Here is a 12733-nt window from a genome sequence, read left to right on the forward strand (position 1 = left end):
TTTATCCATTCATTCATGGTTTTATTCATTTTGAGAACTTTGATATTTTGATTTTGTTAAAAAGTGTCACCAACAAGCTGTTTGCAGCATTAAGTCCTCATTTGGAGCAACTTCATATTCAAGCCAGGACCAGCAAAGGACGGGTTGTGGGCTCTGAGATCTGGCAGGGGCAGCCCACCCACCATGCCCATGGGCACCTCGGCATTGCCACCCAAGCCTAGCAGTCCTTATCAGCCCTCGACTGCTACTCTTCCAGTGGCTGAGCTAGGGACCATTTCCATTGTAAGAAACTTGGCTCCCGGGTGGCTCCTGCGCCTGGAACTCAATCCATGGTGGGGGTGTGTGAATCATGACCCATGGCCTGTAAATCTGTGCCTGCAAAGCTGGGGCCCTTGTCCTCAGACGCCACCTTACCGGCTGCCTATACCGTGTACGGCGGGAGTTGGGTCTGTTCGTATACCAGAGCACAGGACGACGCTGAGGGCGGGTCTTGGAGGGTGGCCAAGGCCTGTTTGTGTACCAGGCTGTTGGAGGGGGCCTGGGATATAGCAAATTCCCATTTTGTCCTGGTTGGGGCTGTGGCCTTGGAGGTGGGTGCGGCCGTGGCGTAGCCTGTTGCTCTGCCATTAGCGGTGTGTGGCTGGGTAGGGAAAAGTCCTCCTTGGTCGTCTTCCTGATCCAGTCGAGGTAGAACTGTGTGGAGGTGTAGACCCCCGGCCTCTTTTCCTGGCCGCAGAAGGACGGTCCCCAGCTGGTGATCCCAACCAACCAGTAGCGTTCGGACCTCTGTTCCCGGCACATGAGGGGGCCACCGCTGTCTCCCTGCAAGCGGGAGAGAAAAGGCTTCTGTGAGGAGGAGCGTGCTGACAGCCAGATGGTTCAGAAGTGTAGCTTTGTAAGAGGAAAGGTTTGTGAAGATGTCATATGAAAACTCCGGCTGTGGTGTTGGACCTGTAACAGCACTTTCGCTTGTGCAAATAATCTGTTGCTGTTGGCAGGATGAAGCAATATGTAAGGACTGGCGCTTTGGAAGGTGTTGGGAGCTGCAAAATCAAAGAGCTGGAAGCATCACAAAGTTGCATCCTGCACCATGGACCATCCATTGAGCTGATGGTTGACCTGGGTGAACTTCCAAGGAAGCTCATCTTATCTAAGGGAAGGCTGTAGCTCAGAAACAGAGCCACTGCTCTGAATATTGAGGGTAATAGAATCACAGAGATGGAAGAGTCCCTGAGAATCATTTAGTCCAGGGGTCAGAAACCTTTTTCAGCCATGGGCTGGTCCACCGTCCCTCAGACCATGTGGTGGGCCAGACTATATTAAAATAAAAATGAACGAATTCCTGTGCCCCACAAATAACCCAGAGGTGCATTTTAAATAAAAGCACACATTCTACTCATGTAAAAACATGCTGATTGCCGGACCGTCCGTGGGCTGAATTGAGAAGGCGATTGGGCCGCATCCGGCCCTCGGGCCTTAGGTTGCCTACCCCTCCTCTAGTCCAACTCTTTGGAGCTGTCCCATATGGGGATCGAATCAGCAACCCTGGAATTCTCAGTACCACGCTCGAGCCAACCAGGACAAAGTAGGGCTTTTTGTGTCTGCTGAAAACCGAACCGAGGTCAGCTGTTTGGAGTGCAGCTATGCTCATCACTAGAACACCACCGTCAGTCTCTTGAGGCATCTCCAGAAATGTGGCCACTGTTGGTGACACCCTTCCACTGTGGGGTTTTCTCTTTTGGCAAATATCTTGTTGGGATCTCCACTCGGCCAAACTGATAAAGCTCATTTTCCTCCCGATGAATAATTATCGACCTGAGCCTTTGATGAGGCCTCAGGCACATTTCCATCCAGCAGAGATTCCAGCAGCATGCAGAAGTGATGAGATTTATGGCTACATGCTGTGCTTTATTACTAAGCTACGCAGAGAGCAAAGAAAAATACATCCTCTCTCTGTGAGAGCAGAGAGCAACTCAAACAAAGGAACAAAGGAACAGGAAACCACTAACGTCACATCCCATCTTCCGTGAGACGTCCAACAGCCTGGACTGTCTCTGGAATGTAAACAGAGTCCTGTGACTCTAAGCAGCTGCACAGTGGCAAACAGAAACTAACATATCTAACGTAAAATTGAGCTGACCTTTTTGGTGGTTTGGCATTAAAGGACTCATATCCACCGGTGAGGCAATGGCCCCTACTTGGGTTGTGACGCCTTCTGAGTCCAGATGCTAAGGGTGGCGACCTCTTGAGCAGAGCTTGGAGGGATGCTGAGGGCAAAGGGGATCATTTTCATCTGCCCTGTGTCTGTTAAGGAAGACCCCTGAACTCCAAGCATTTAAGTATATGCAAATGCCTTATGCCAAGTTTTCCACTGGTGAATCTCGCCCTGCATTTTCTGCTCTGGCCAGTTGCAGCATTCCAAGGATTTGTCCTTGGAGTGGCCTTTTCCTTCTCTCACGGCTGATGCCTGTGATGCTGGAGGCTGAATTGCAGGGAAGTTTTGCATGTTCAGAGCAAGTGCTCTGCTGTTCCAGGAGCACCGGAAGGTTTTGCTCCCAAGCCAAACCCGTAGCCTTGATTTTGTCAGAGCTTCACCCACCTTGCATGTAGCTACGCCTCCTTCCAAGCGTCCAGCACAGATGTTCTCCTCGAGGATCAGCTTGGACCACCAGACCGGGCTGCTGCAAGTCGCCGTGGGGATGATGTCAACAGAACCTTCCAGCATGATATCGGGCTTTTCCCCCGCTGAGAGCAGAAAGGGAAAGTGGGGGAAGGGGGAGTCTCAGTTCAGATTTCACTCTCCACACAACTTGCACCCCCAGGACTAATGGAGAGAGACATGAAGGCAGGTGCAGCAATATCACCCCCCCCTAAAACCTGGTTGATGGACTGGGGTGAGATCAGAAACAAGGGTACGTCAGGCTGCAGTGTAGGGTGAGCTCCTGGTTTCCAGGGGCCCTTAGAGACCCCAAAATTCTCCGTTTCCTCCTGAAACCACATCCCTCCCTCCCTATCTCTCCATCTGTCCTAGTATTGCATACACTGAGCGACAGCAGCGTTAGACAGGAGTTTCCACCAGCCCTACCCAGAGATTGAAACTCAATCTTCTGCGTGCTAAGCCATCATTACTAAGCTGAGTTTTGGGGGCAAGCATCTATGTCTGGAGAAGGCGATCTGCCCAGAAGCCGTGAAGTGGAATGGCTCTCAAAACCAACCATCTCCATCCCTTTCTGCCATGTGAAACATGCACACACCTGCCTCACCCCTAAGACTCAGGGCTTCTGATGTACACAGCCCAACCGTAACTATCAACTTAGTATCCTAGAGTGGGAAGGGACCCTAAGGGTCATCCAGCCCAACCCCTTGCAACGCAGGAATCGAAATTCTAGACTGCGATTGCGGCCACTATAATTTACACCCTGACTACCATTGCTATTATGTTTCTTTGGCAAAACTGATCAGCAGGGAAGGTGTGGTCTGCAAATTTACTTTAGGTACACAGCCAGGCCACTCCTTCTGGGGGCCTGGTTTCCCTGCAGATCTCACTTTTCGGGTCCATGGTTCCAAAACCGCTGACATAGCAGTGCTTGAGCAAGGAAACCACCACGCTGTCATCCGGCAAACAGGCTGGCTGAATGTAGTCCGTGCAGTTGACTGGCTCGTTCAGCTCCACCAAGGAAATGTCGTTGTGTATTTTGTTGCCAGAATCACGCCTGTAGAGCTTGTGGTTCACCAGCCTCTTGATCGAGCGCCTCTGGGCATCGGGGCCGGGGCTGGAGATGCGGTTGGCACCAATGGACAGTCTTATCCATGGTATGTCCCTGGAACAAAGAATACGCACAGGGTGGGGGACTGTGCTCCTGAACAAAATGAAGGTCAGCCGGAGTTGGCTGGATGTTGGAGTACAGGGAGCACAGCTGGGTCTGAGGAGAGAGGGGAGCAGGCAGGCCTCACCGCCCTTTGCCTCATTCCCCTCCCCCAATTTGGTTCTGAGCTGCACATCTCCCTTCTCGCATAATGCCACCAGGTGGATCTGGAAAACCAAACGCAAACAACTTACTCATTGGTGGTCCCTGATCAAACTGGGGCGACGTTATGAGTGGAGCGATGAAGAGTTGGTTTGATCCATGACTTTGCTGAAGGGGTGGAGGGAAATCTTTGGAAATTACATTTGGGGTGTTGGTTTTGGTTCCTACCATGTTTCTAATCTTCTCCGCATCATTTTTTTAAAAAGTCCTCATAAAAATTCATCATTGTTTTACTGTAAATTTCTCTTAATGTACACATTTTTGCAGAGCAATTTGCCCCCAAACCAATTGCTTATGTACACTCTTTTCATGAAATATTGCATTTTACAGGACACTTTACCCCAACGCATGCATTCTTACAAACATTGCTATTCATTAATTCTGTTTAAAACCTCTAGTAAATATGCCAATTACTCTTCTTTTTTTAAGTGTAATAAATTTGACTTTTCATCTACCTCTGCTGTTTTCGTTAAACTCTGGAGTGGCAAATTTTGGAGCAAAAGTTTCTCAAAAGAACTCCAGAAAGGCCTGTCCAGTTTGCAGATTTGTGGGCCTGAAACTGAAAACTTCAGTAACACTTCATAGTTGAAAGAACCTATAGGATGAGTCCTGGAAACATGAATCAAAGAGTAGGGGGCCAGCTTAGTCCTAGTGTCCTTCTTTCAAGTTTTGCAGGAGAACCGCTGGACCAGGCATGTCCAACTTCAAGTCAGTTGTGATCTACTATCCACTATCAAATACTGGCAGTGATTTACCACCCTCCGAAGTCATTTAAGTTTATGAAATAAATAAATAAATGGATCTCTATTTCACAAATGCAGTAGTTATGTTTGGATATCATAATGACAGACCCAAATAGTTACCGGATAGACAAGTAACTAAACAAGTGAGAAAAGTCAAACTACAGTATGTTTCTCTCTATAAGATGCACCTTTTCCCCTTCAAAAATTAATGGGAAATGTGTGTGCATCTTACGGAGCGAATGCAGGCTCCTTGGCTTCAGCGATAGCAACGTGAAGCCTCCGAAGCGCAGAGGGAGTGCTCCTGCCACACTCCGGAGGCTTCACGTTGCTTTCGCTGAAGCCGCCTGAAGTCTCCGGAGCGCAGTGGAAACTCCTGCTGCACTCCGAAGGCTTCGGGTTGCCTTCACTGAAGCCTGGAGAGCGAGAGGGGTCGGTGCACAGCAATCCCTCTTGCTCTCCAGGCTTTGCTTTGCTGGAGAGGCGCTGCAAAGTTTTCCCTCTCTGCGCAGCGCCCCTTCAACGAAACAGGAGGAGAAATGGAAGGGGCTCTGTTTCTCCTGCTGCTTCGCTGAAGGGGCGTTGAGCAGAGAGGGGGAGGATCTTTTCCCCCCCGTTCTGCCCCTCTAAAACAAGGTGCGTCCTATGGTCCGGTATGTCCTATAGAGTGAAAAATAAAGAAATGTTTTTACATTACTTTACATGGATCAGAGGAGATAGTAGAAGCACACAGGGCTTTTCTCTCTCCCCGCTCCCAAAGCAGCCCTCTCTCCCCCACCCCCAAAGCGCAGAGCAGGTGGACTTCCGGAGGCGGCGCCTCTGACAATGGCGGATTCCCTCTAACTTAGAGGGAGACAGCTCCGCGGAAATTGGGTCCTACCGCTGCAGCGAAGCGGGGACCCTTTAAAAACCGCAGGCAGAAGAAGCCTGCGGACCTGGGACTCGGCGGGCACCGTTGGCGCCCCCGTTTGGCAAAGGAACCCTATAAAGGGCTCCGGAGGGAGACGGGGGTTGGTGTGGTGCTGAGAGTCAATCGCTATCTCTGCGGAGCGAAGCTGCACAGCTGTTGTCGGAGAGCGCTGTCCTTCTTCCTATGACAATTCGAATTCTAAACAACAACCCGTGAGTAGGACAATTGAAAAATTTGCATTAAAATACAGCCTGGAATTTGACCTGAAACAGGAAGGTGTAAAAAGGAAGTCCACCTCCCGTCCTTTGTATAAAGATCAAAGCAAAGATTTTACAAGCTAAAAGCCGGGAAAACAGATAGCCTGAAGGTTCCTGCACTTTTAACCATCAAAACTCCCCTTGACAGCAGGAGGAAAGGGGGAAAATTTTGACTTTTTAAGCCTGCAGAGAGAGAGTTAAGAAAATAAATTTCCACTGTCCCTAACCTGGGGACGGAATGACAGGAAAGAAACGGTCGGTGATATTTACAATTTGAAAATAGAAAAATTGATATATAGAACTGGAAAAGGGAAAAATAATTCCAAAGCCGCTTTCTGCCTGTTTGTTTTATATTGAAAGGAAATAAAGTATCTGGAAACCGAAAGGAATTTTTCCTTGTTGGATACAATTTAAAGATGGATGCCAAAAAGTAACTACAACCCCTAGAGGAGGCCTGCCAGTGTGTCTGTTTTTCAGCTATAAAGAGAACATTGTATCAGGGAAAACTAGACCATGGGACCAGCTCCCTGACCTTGACAGAAATGAATAGAGAGGAAGTCTTATCTGCTCTGAACAAAATATATGAAGGGCTGCGACAGCTGGAGGAGAAAATGATTTTGTTGAATCAAAAGAGGGACATTACAGCAGCTAAAGTCAGTAAAGAGGCGCCAACGGAAAATGCAGCTACAGAAACTGTACAACAATCTACGCAGGAGACAGATTCAACAGGGCAACTGCAAGGTCAGAGAAAGATGGATGGGATTGTGAATGTATTCCAAAAGACACAGAGAACGCAATACTGGAGGATGGAATTTGGAGGACACTGGCCAAACTTTGGAGTCAAGAAAATGTTTATCTTTGGTGGGACTGTGAAACGAGTGGAAGAATTTTTTTGGAACAATTACTTTTTGGATTACAAACTAAACACTGGGGAGTGCAACACCGGGGAATTGGACAATTGGAGAAAAGGAAATGAAGAAAGTTACTGTACGGAATTACCCGGTGTTTGGACCCCCAAGGAGAAAGAGAAGGAAAGGCGAAAGAACTCAACAGGGATCAAGGATGTATGTAACTACAAACAGGAACAAGAAAACTCGCAGAAGGGGCTTGGAAATGATTTGAGAGCCTCGGACATTAGGACACCTGACTGATAAGGATATAATGATATATGGACTGACATTGCCGTGAACCAGGAAAAGGGGCGCTGGACTAACCTAGAATGAGAAATGTCTTGTGTAATTAACCTATATTTATGGAATTAGTTCAATACTAATGAAATATTAAAAGATGTTGGAAAGGATGTGATTGGCTTTAGCAAAATTTAGTTTAAATTTTGAAAGTTTAATGATTTGAGGACAAGATAAAATTAATGAAATTAATGAAATTATTGTAAAAAAGAAGTGGTTTGAGTAATAAGGTGAAATAAGAATTGGTAAGAACGGTTTGATTATAAATGAAATTATGAGGATATTATATGGGGATATATAATCAAGGGTAAGATAAGAGGTATGAATTTGCTGAACATATTGTGAATTGGAATACAAAGAGGGAGGTGGGAGGGAGTCAGGAAAATAAGTTAAAAAGTGAAAAATGGTGAGAAATTGAAAAGAGAGATTTTTGATTTTCTTGTTTTTTCTTCTTTTTTTGTTTTTCTTTTCTATGTTTTTTTCTATGTTTTTGTGTTGAATTTATTGTTTAAGATTTTGTAAACTTTTTTCTGGTTTGTTAAAATCCAATAAAATATCATTATAAAAAAAAAAAGCGCAGAGCAGGTGGTGGGGAAGGGAGGCAAGCTGACTTTGGAGGAAGAAGGCTCGGCTGGAGAAGGAGGAGCTCAGGCTTGCATGAGAATGGTGGCAGCAGCTACAGCTGCTGCTTTGTTCGAGGCTGCGGAGAAAGGATTTTCTTTCTCAGCCCACGATAGACCAAGATCAGTCCCGCAATTGATGAGTCAATTGCAATTGACCTGTTGGACATGCCTGCAGGGCTTTTCCTGGGCTTCCGATTCCATTGTCCTAAGAGGATGACTCTGAGTTTTGACGCCCTGCGATGCTGACAGCAGCTACCCGTCTGAAGGCAGAAGGTGAGACTCTGCTCCCATGAGATGCCCCCGCCCTGGGTGCCAGGTTTGCAAACCCCGTGACAACACTTCTTGGGAACCCTTTGCTTACTTTGGTTTCTGAAAGCAGTGGGCTGCACTGAGGACCCATCGAGGGCTGATCAGGGAGCCTCCACAGAAACTGACATATCCTTTCCGTGTAATGACTTGGAAGCTGACCATCCAGGGCCACGTTCCAGGGAGAACGTTGCTGCCGCCCACAATCCGGAGGAGGGTATGGGTGCCCGCCATGGGACGCCTTCCGCAGACTCCGCTGAAAAGCAAGACACAGATTGCCATCTAAAGAGGATCAGAGACATTGCATATATATCACCTCCCCCCAGTTTCCTCCAATACTGGTCAGTCCCCTCCTCTTGGCCATCTTGGGAAGAGAGGGATGAAATTGGATATGCCCAGCTGCACCTCTGGATGCCTCCCAAATGCCCATCGCTCCCAGGCTTTTAAGACAGAGGGAACTTTTTCTAGCCCAGGGGCCACATTGTCTTCTGAGGGCCACATCTCAGTGGTGGGTGGGGCCAGAGGCAAAAATGGACTGTTCAGCAAATCCAAATTAGTAAGCTATTTTCTACCTCTTTCTCCCACCCTCCCTCTGTCCTCTTTCTAGAAAAGAAATATTTCCTTTTGTCTGTCCCCCTGACTGGTCCCCCATTCCGCTTCCTTGGGTGACACAGATGGATTCTAGTATTCTGAGATAGGGAGAAAGATGCCCTCTGAGAACAGACTCTGTCTTTACATGCTAGTTTTGACCCACCACAATGAAGGGGAGTGAGAGCAACCATGGGTCAGCCATGGGTCAGCCATGGTCCTCTTCAAGACCACATCCAGAAGGAGTTGGTGGTTGGGATTCCCCCTCCTGCCTCCTCACCATGTCTGGCCTCTCTCTCCACTTACTCGCAGGTGGTTTCCTCGGCATGGGTGGGGCGGAAAGTAGCGAGGGCCAGAACAGGGAGGAGCCACCACCCCATCCTTCTGCCGGCTCCGGGTGCTGCTGCTTCTTCCATGTTTCCCTGGAATCCATGACATCACAAAATGGAAAATCTGTTAGATCAGCAGGTGGAGAGTCTGACATCATCACAAGTTCTCTTCTCTTCTCTTCTCTTCTCTTCTCTTCTCTTCTCTTGAACAACCCTTCCGATTGAGAAAAATGTTTATGTGCCCAGAAGCATGGAAAGAGTAAGGCTTGCACCCGACTTTCTGCCCCATGGAGTGGGCATTCTGTCATGCTGATCCCTGCAGGCGCTGGCCAACTGCAACATCCATTCTTTGCAGCACAGGGTGCCCTTCCTTGTGCCTATGAGAGTGCCAGAATGCCGCTACTTCTTGAAAATACTGATGTATTGGATTTGGAAGGGTTCAATAATGTTTTTGGGTGGCATGCATAATTGTGGTATGATAAGGTCAAAGCACATAAAGCGTTTAAAAACCATATTGTCAGGAAAGCACTGTTTAATGTCTGGATAAGATACAAGGATTTGCTTGAAAACAAAACTCCAAGGTGGTTGTCACCAATGGAAGCAAAGGCTCTGAAAAAGCTCAGTATGGAGGCCAATTGGCCAAAATATTGGGAAATATTGGAACAAGAAGGAGACAGATTAAAGCTGCAGAGTTTTGAAAAACTACAAAACAAAGTACGGGATTGGCTTCATTATTATCAAATAATGGAGGTTTATAATTTGGATAAGAAAATTGGGTTTCAGGTGGAGAAATCAAAATTGGAAACAGAATTGTTAGATCCTAAAACTAAGAATTTGTCAAGAATGTATAACTTGCTGTTGAAATGGAACACTCAGGATGAAACGGTGAAATCAGCTATGATTAAATGGGCACAAGATGTTGGACATAATATTATGATAGCTGACTGGGAACAGTTATGGACCACAGGTATTAAGTTTACGGCATGTAATGCCTTAAGAGAGAATATAATGAAAATGATATACAGGTGGTACATAACACCAGTCAAGCTTGCAAAAATCTATCATTTGCCCGATAATAAATGTTGGAAATGTAAAGAGACCGAAGGTACATTCTTTCACCTTTGGTGGACATGCCCAAGGATTAAGACTTTCTGGGAGATGATCTATAATGAAATGAAAAAGGTATTTAAATATACCTTTCTGAAGAAACCAGAAGCCTTTCTCCTGGGCATGGTCGGCCAGTTGGTGCCAAAGAAGGATAGAACTTTTTTTATGTATGCAACAACAGCAGCAAGAATATTCATCGCAAAGTATTGGAAGACACAAGATCTACCCACCCGGGAAGAATGGCAGATGAAAGTGATGGACTATATGGAACTGGCGGAGATGACTGGCAGAATCCGAGACCAAGGTGAAGAGTTGGTGGAAGAAGATTGGAAAAAATTTAAAGTTTATCTACAGAAACATTGTAAAATTAATGAATGTTAGAAGGATGTTGGAATGAAGTAATGTGGTTTTAGCAGAAATGATATAAAAATTAGGTAAAAATTGATTTTTTAACTGCTGAAAGCCGAGAGTGTAAAATTATAACATTAAGATAAACTAGTAGGATAAAAACCAAGCTGGAAAGGATTTGCTGAAATATTTAATTGAACTAGAATACAAAAAAGGGAGGTGTGAGGAGGTCAGGGAAATAAGTCAATGAAAGACAAGACATGGAAAGATGGAAATGTTTTTAATTGTTTTTATTTTTCTGTATTTTGTATTCTCTGTTTCTTTCTTTTTCTTTCTTTTTTATCTTTCTTTTTTCACATTTTTGTAACTTTTTTGAAACTTTAATAAACATTATTAAAAAAAAAAAAGAGAGAGTGCCAGAGTGCCAAGGCAAGGCACCCATTATAGTCCTAGAAAGAGAAGCACTGGCACTGTGCTCTAAAGCCTATGTTCTAGAGACAGGTTGTGTGTGCAAAGGGCTCCTTTCTGTTCCGTGTGCCCCTTTCGCCCTTCATTACCCATGCACACTCAAATTGTGTACAACAGCGGACCCTCCCAGGGACCCTATTTTCCAGGGATAGTTCCTGGATTTACGGGATCTGACCCAGGTTTTGATTTGATCCTGGAATGTCCCACTTTTCCTTAGGATGTCCCTTTTTTCATCAGAGAAAGGTAAGGAGTTATGGGACACACACACCCCGGGCCAATGAGATAAGTAACTATACATTTTAGAAGACATAGCTGTGATTTGTCTGTTGAAAATAGCATCCAGGCGCAATTTCTGAAAATTGGGACATCCTGGGATCCAAACAGAAGCTGGAAGGGCTTTTGTAATTCTGGGACGTCCTGCTCAAGGTGTGACGGTTGAGGGGTATGCGCTGTGAGCACAGGATGCTGGACCAGATGGGCCATGGGCCGGATCCAGCAGCCTCTTCTTAGGTTCTTATGTCTGTTCACCAGTAAACACTGAGGTCAAAGGGGTTACACCAACGCCTGCTTCATCTACCCAGTGCAACTGGTCAAGGGGATGGGGTGGGGGGAAAGACCCATTGCTTATCTTTGTTGCTGAAAGCTGGCCCTGAATCCTATAAGCCAGTGGGCAGGTGTGGGATCCCTCGACCAGGGATACGTGAGCCTTCTGTGGGCCTCATCCAGCTGCTAAAACAAGTCTGCATTTGGCTCTATTGGCAAACCACAACTAGACACAGAAGGGGGACTAATCAATAATAAATTTCCATATTAACAATAAATTTCCAGAAAACGTGGTTGCCATCTGTCACGGATGCTTTAGCTGAGATCCCTGCACTGCAGGAGGTTGGACTAGATGACCCCTGGGGGTCCCTTCCAACTCTACCGCTCTATGATTCTGTTGCCCAGTGCCAACGTGACTTAGGCCCATTAATTTCAGCAGCTTTCCTCTGAGTAGGACTAGCACTGGGGGGAATAGCAGCCCTTCTTACATTTGTGCTGTATGGGAACCTTGGTTTCCAGGAAGAGACATGCAGAGATGGTTTTCTTAGATCATAGAGTGGGAGATTTAAATGTAACACCCCCTAAGTGGGTATAGACGCCAAGGGTTTGCAAAAAAAGTTGAAAGAGAAACCTTGCTGCAATTGCATCAGATCTTTTAAACCACTTGTCAGAGCTGCCCCAGGTCCCAGCTCACAAAGGACCAACGCTGCTTCGTTGTAAAATACAAAAGTCTTTATTGAAGTTCAGTTTCACTTCCAGAGCCGCAGCGCGCAGCTCTACGTCTCATTGTCAGACCGCTGATGATCCGTCTGAATCTCCTCCCCCTGTACACCAATTTAAGACCCTCGCCTTGCTCCACCTTTTCCGCTGCTCTTTCCTCCTCTGGGTCCGCCTGCCCGCCGGGGTCTCGCCCTTTCTAGCCTCTTCTGACGCTGATTCCCCTGAGCCTTCTCCCTCCCTCCGGCGGGCTTTAGGAGCTGGTTCCCCATCCGGGTCTCCTGCTGTCCCCCGCGCCTGCACATTTGAACTTGGCGCGCGCGCCCAGCCAGCAGCTTTCCTCCTGACCGTTTCACTGCTGCTGTCACTGCTTCCCCCTTCGGGGGGGGCTAGCTGCAACTGACCTCCCCTCCATTCCCCCACTCTCCGATGGAGGCGTGGTCAGCCCTGACTCACTCTCTCTCCCCTCTGGAGGAGACGCTGGCCCTGACACATGTGACTCTTCCCCCCCACTACGCTCTGGTGGGGAAACTGGTCCCGATCCTCCACTGCTGCTTTGGGGTTCCCCTCTGGCTCCTTGTT

General features: G+C 47.0%; 2 protein-coding genes across 2 annotated transcripts in view; one reads left to right on the forward strand and one right to left on the reverse strand.

Moving 5' to 3' along the window:
- LOC128422888 (uncharacterized) overlaps positions 1-12733 on the reverse strand; it is a 20080-nt gene continuing 7347 nt past the window's right edge. The window contains exons 6-10 of the mRNA XM_053407507.1: positions 8946-9061; positions 8107-8307; positions 3547-3821; positions 2600-2745; positions 1-822 (exon numbers count right to left, since the gene is read on the reverse strand). Coding sequence (XP_053263482.1) covers positions 265-822; positions 2600-2745; positions 3547-3821; positions 8107-8307; positions 8946-9061 — 1296 coding nt within the window. The 3' untranslated portion in view covers positions 1-264. The remainder of the gene's footprint in view (positions 823-2599; positions 2746-3546; positions 3822-8106; positions 8308-8945; positions 9062-12733) is intronic.
- Positions 11046-12733, forward strand: part of LOC128421988 (acrosin-like) — a 25806-nt gene continuing 24118 nt past the window's right edge. The window contains exon 1 of the mRNA XM_053405400.1: positions 11046-11134. The gene's annotated coding sequence lies outside the window, so the exon portion shown is untranslated. The remainder of the gene's footprint in view (positions 11135-12733) is intronic.

The sequence above is a fragment of the Podarcis raffonei genome, chromosome 10 (assembly GCF_027172205.1).
Source record: "Podarcis raffonei isolate rPodRaf1 chromosome 10, rPodRaf1.pri, whole genome shotgun sequence".
Lineage (NCBI taxonomy): Eukaryota > Metazoa > Chordata > Lepidosauria > Squamata > Lacertidae > Podarcis > Podarcis raffonei.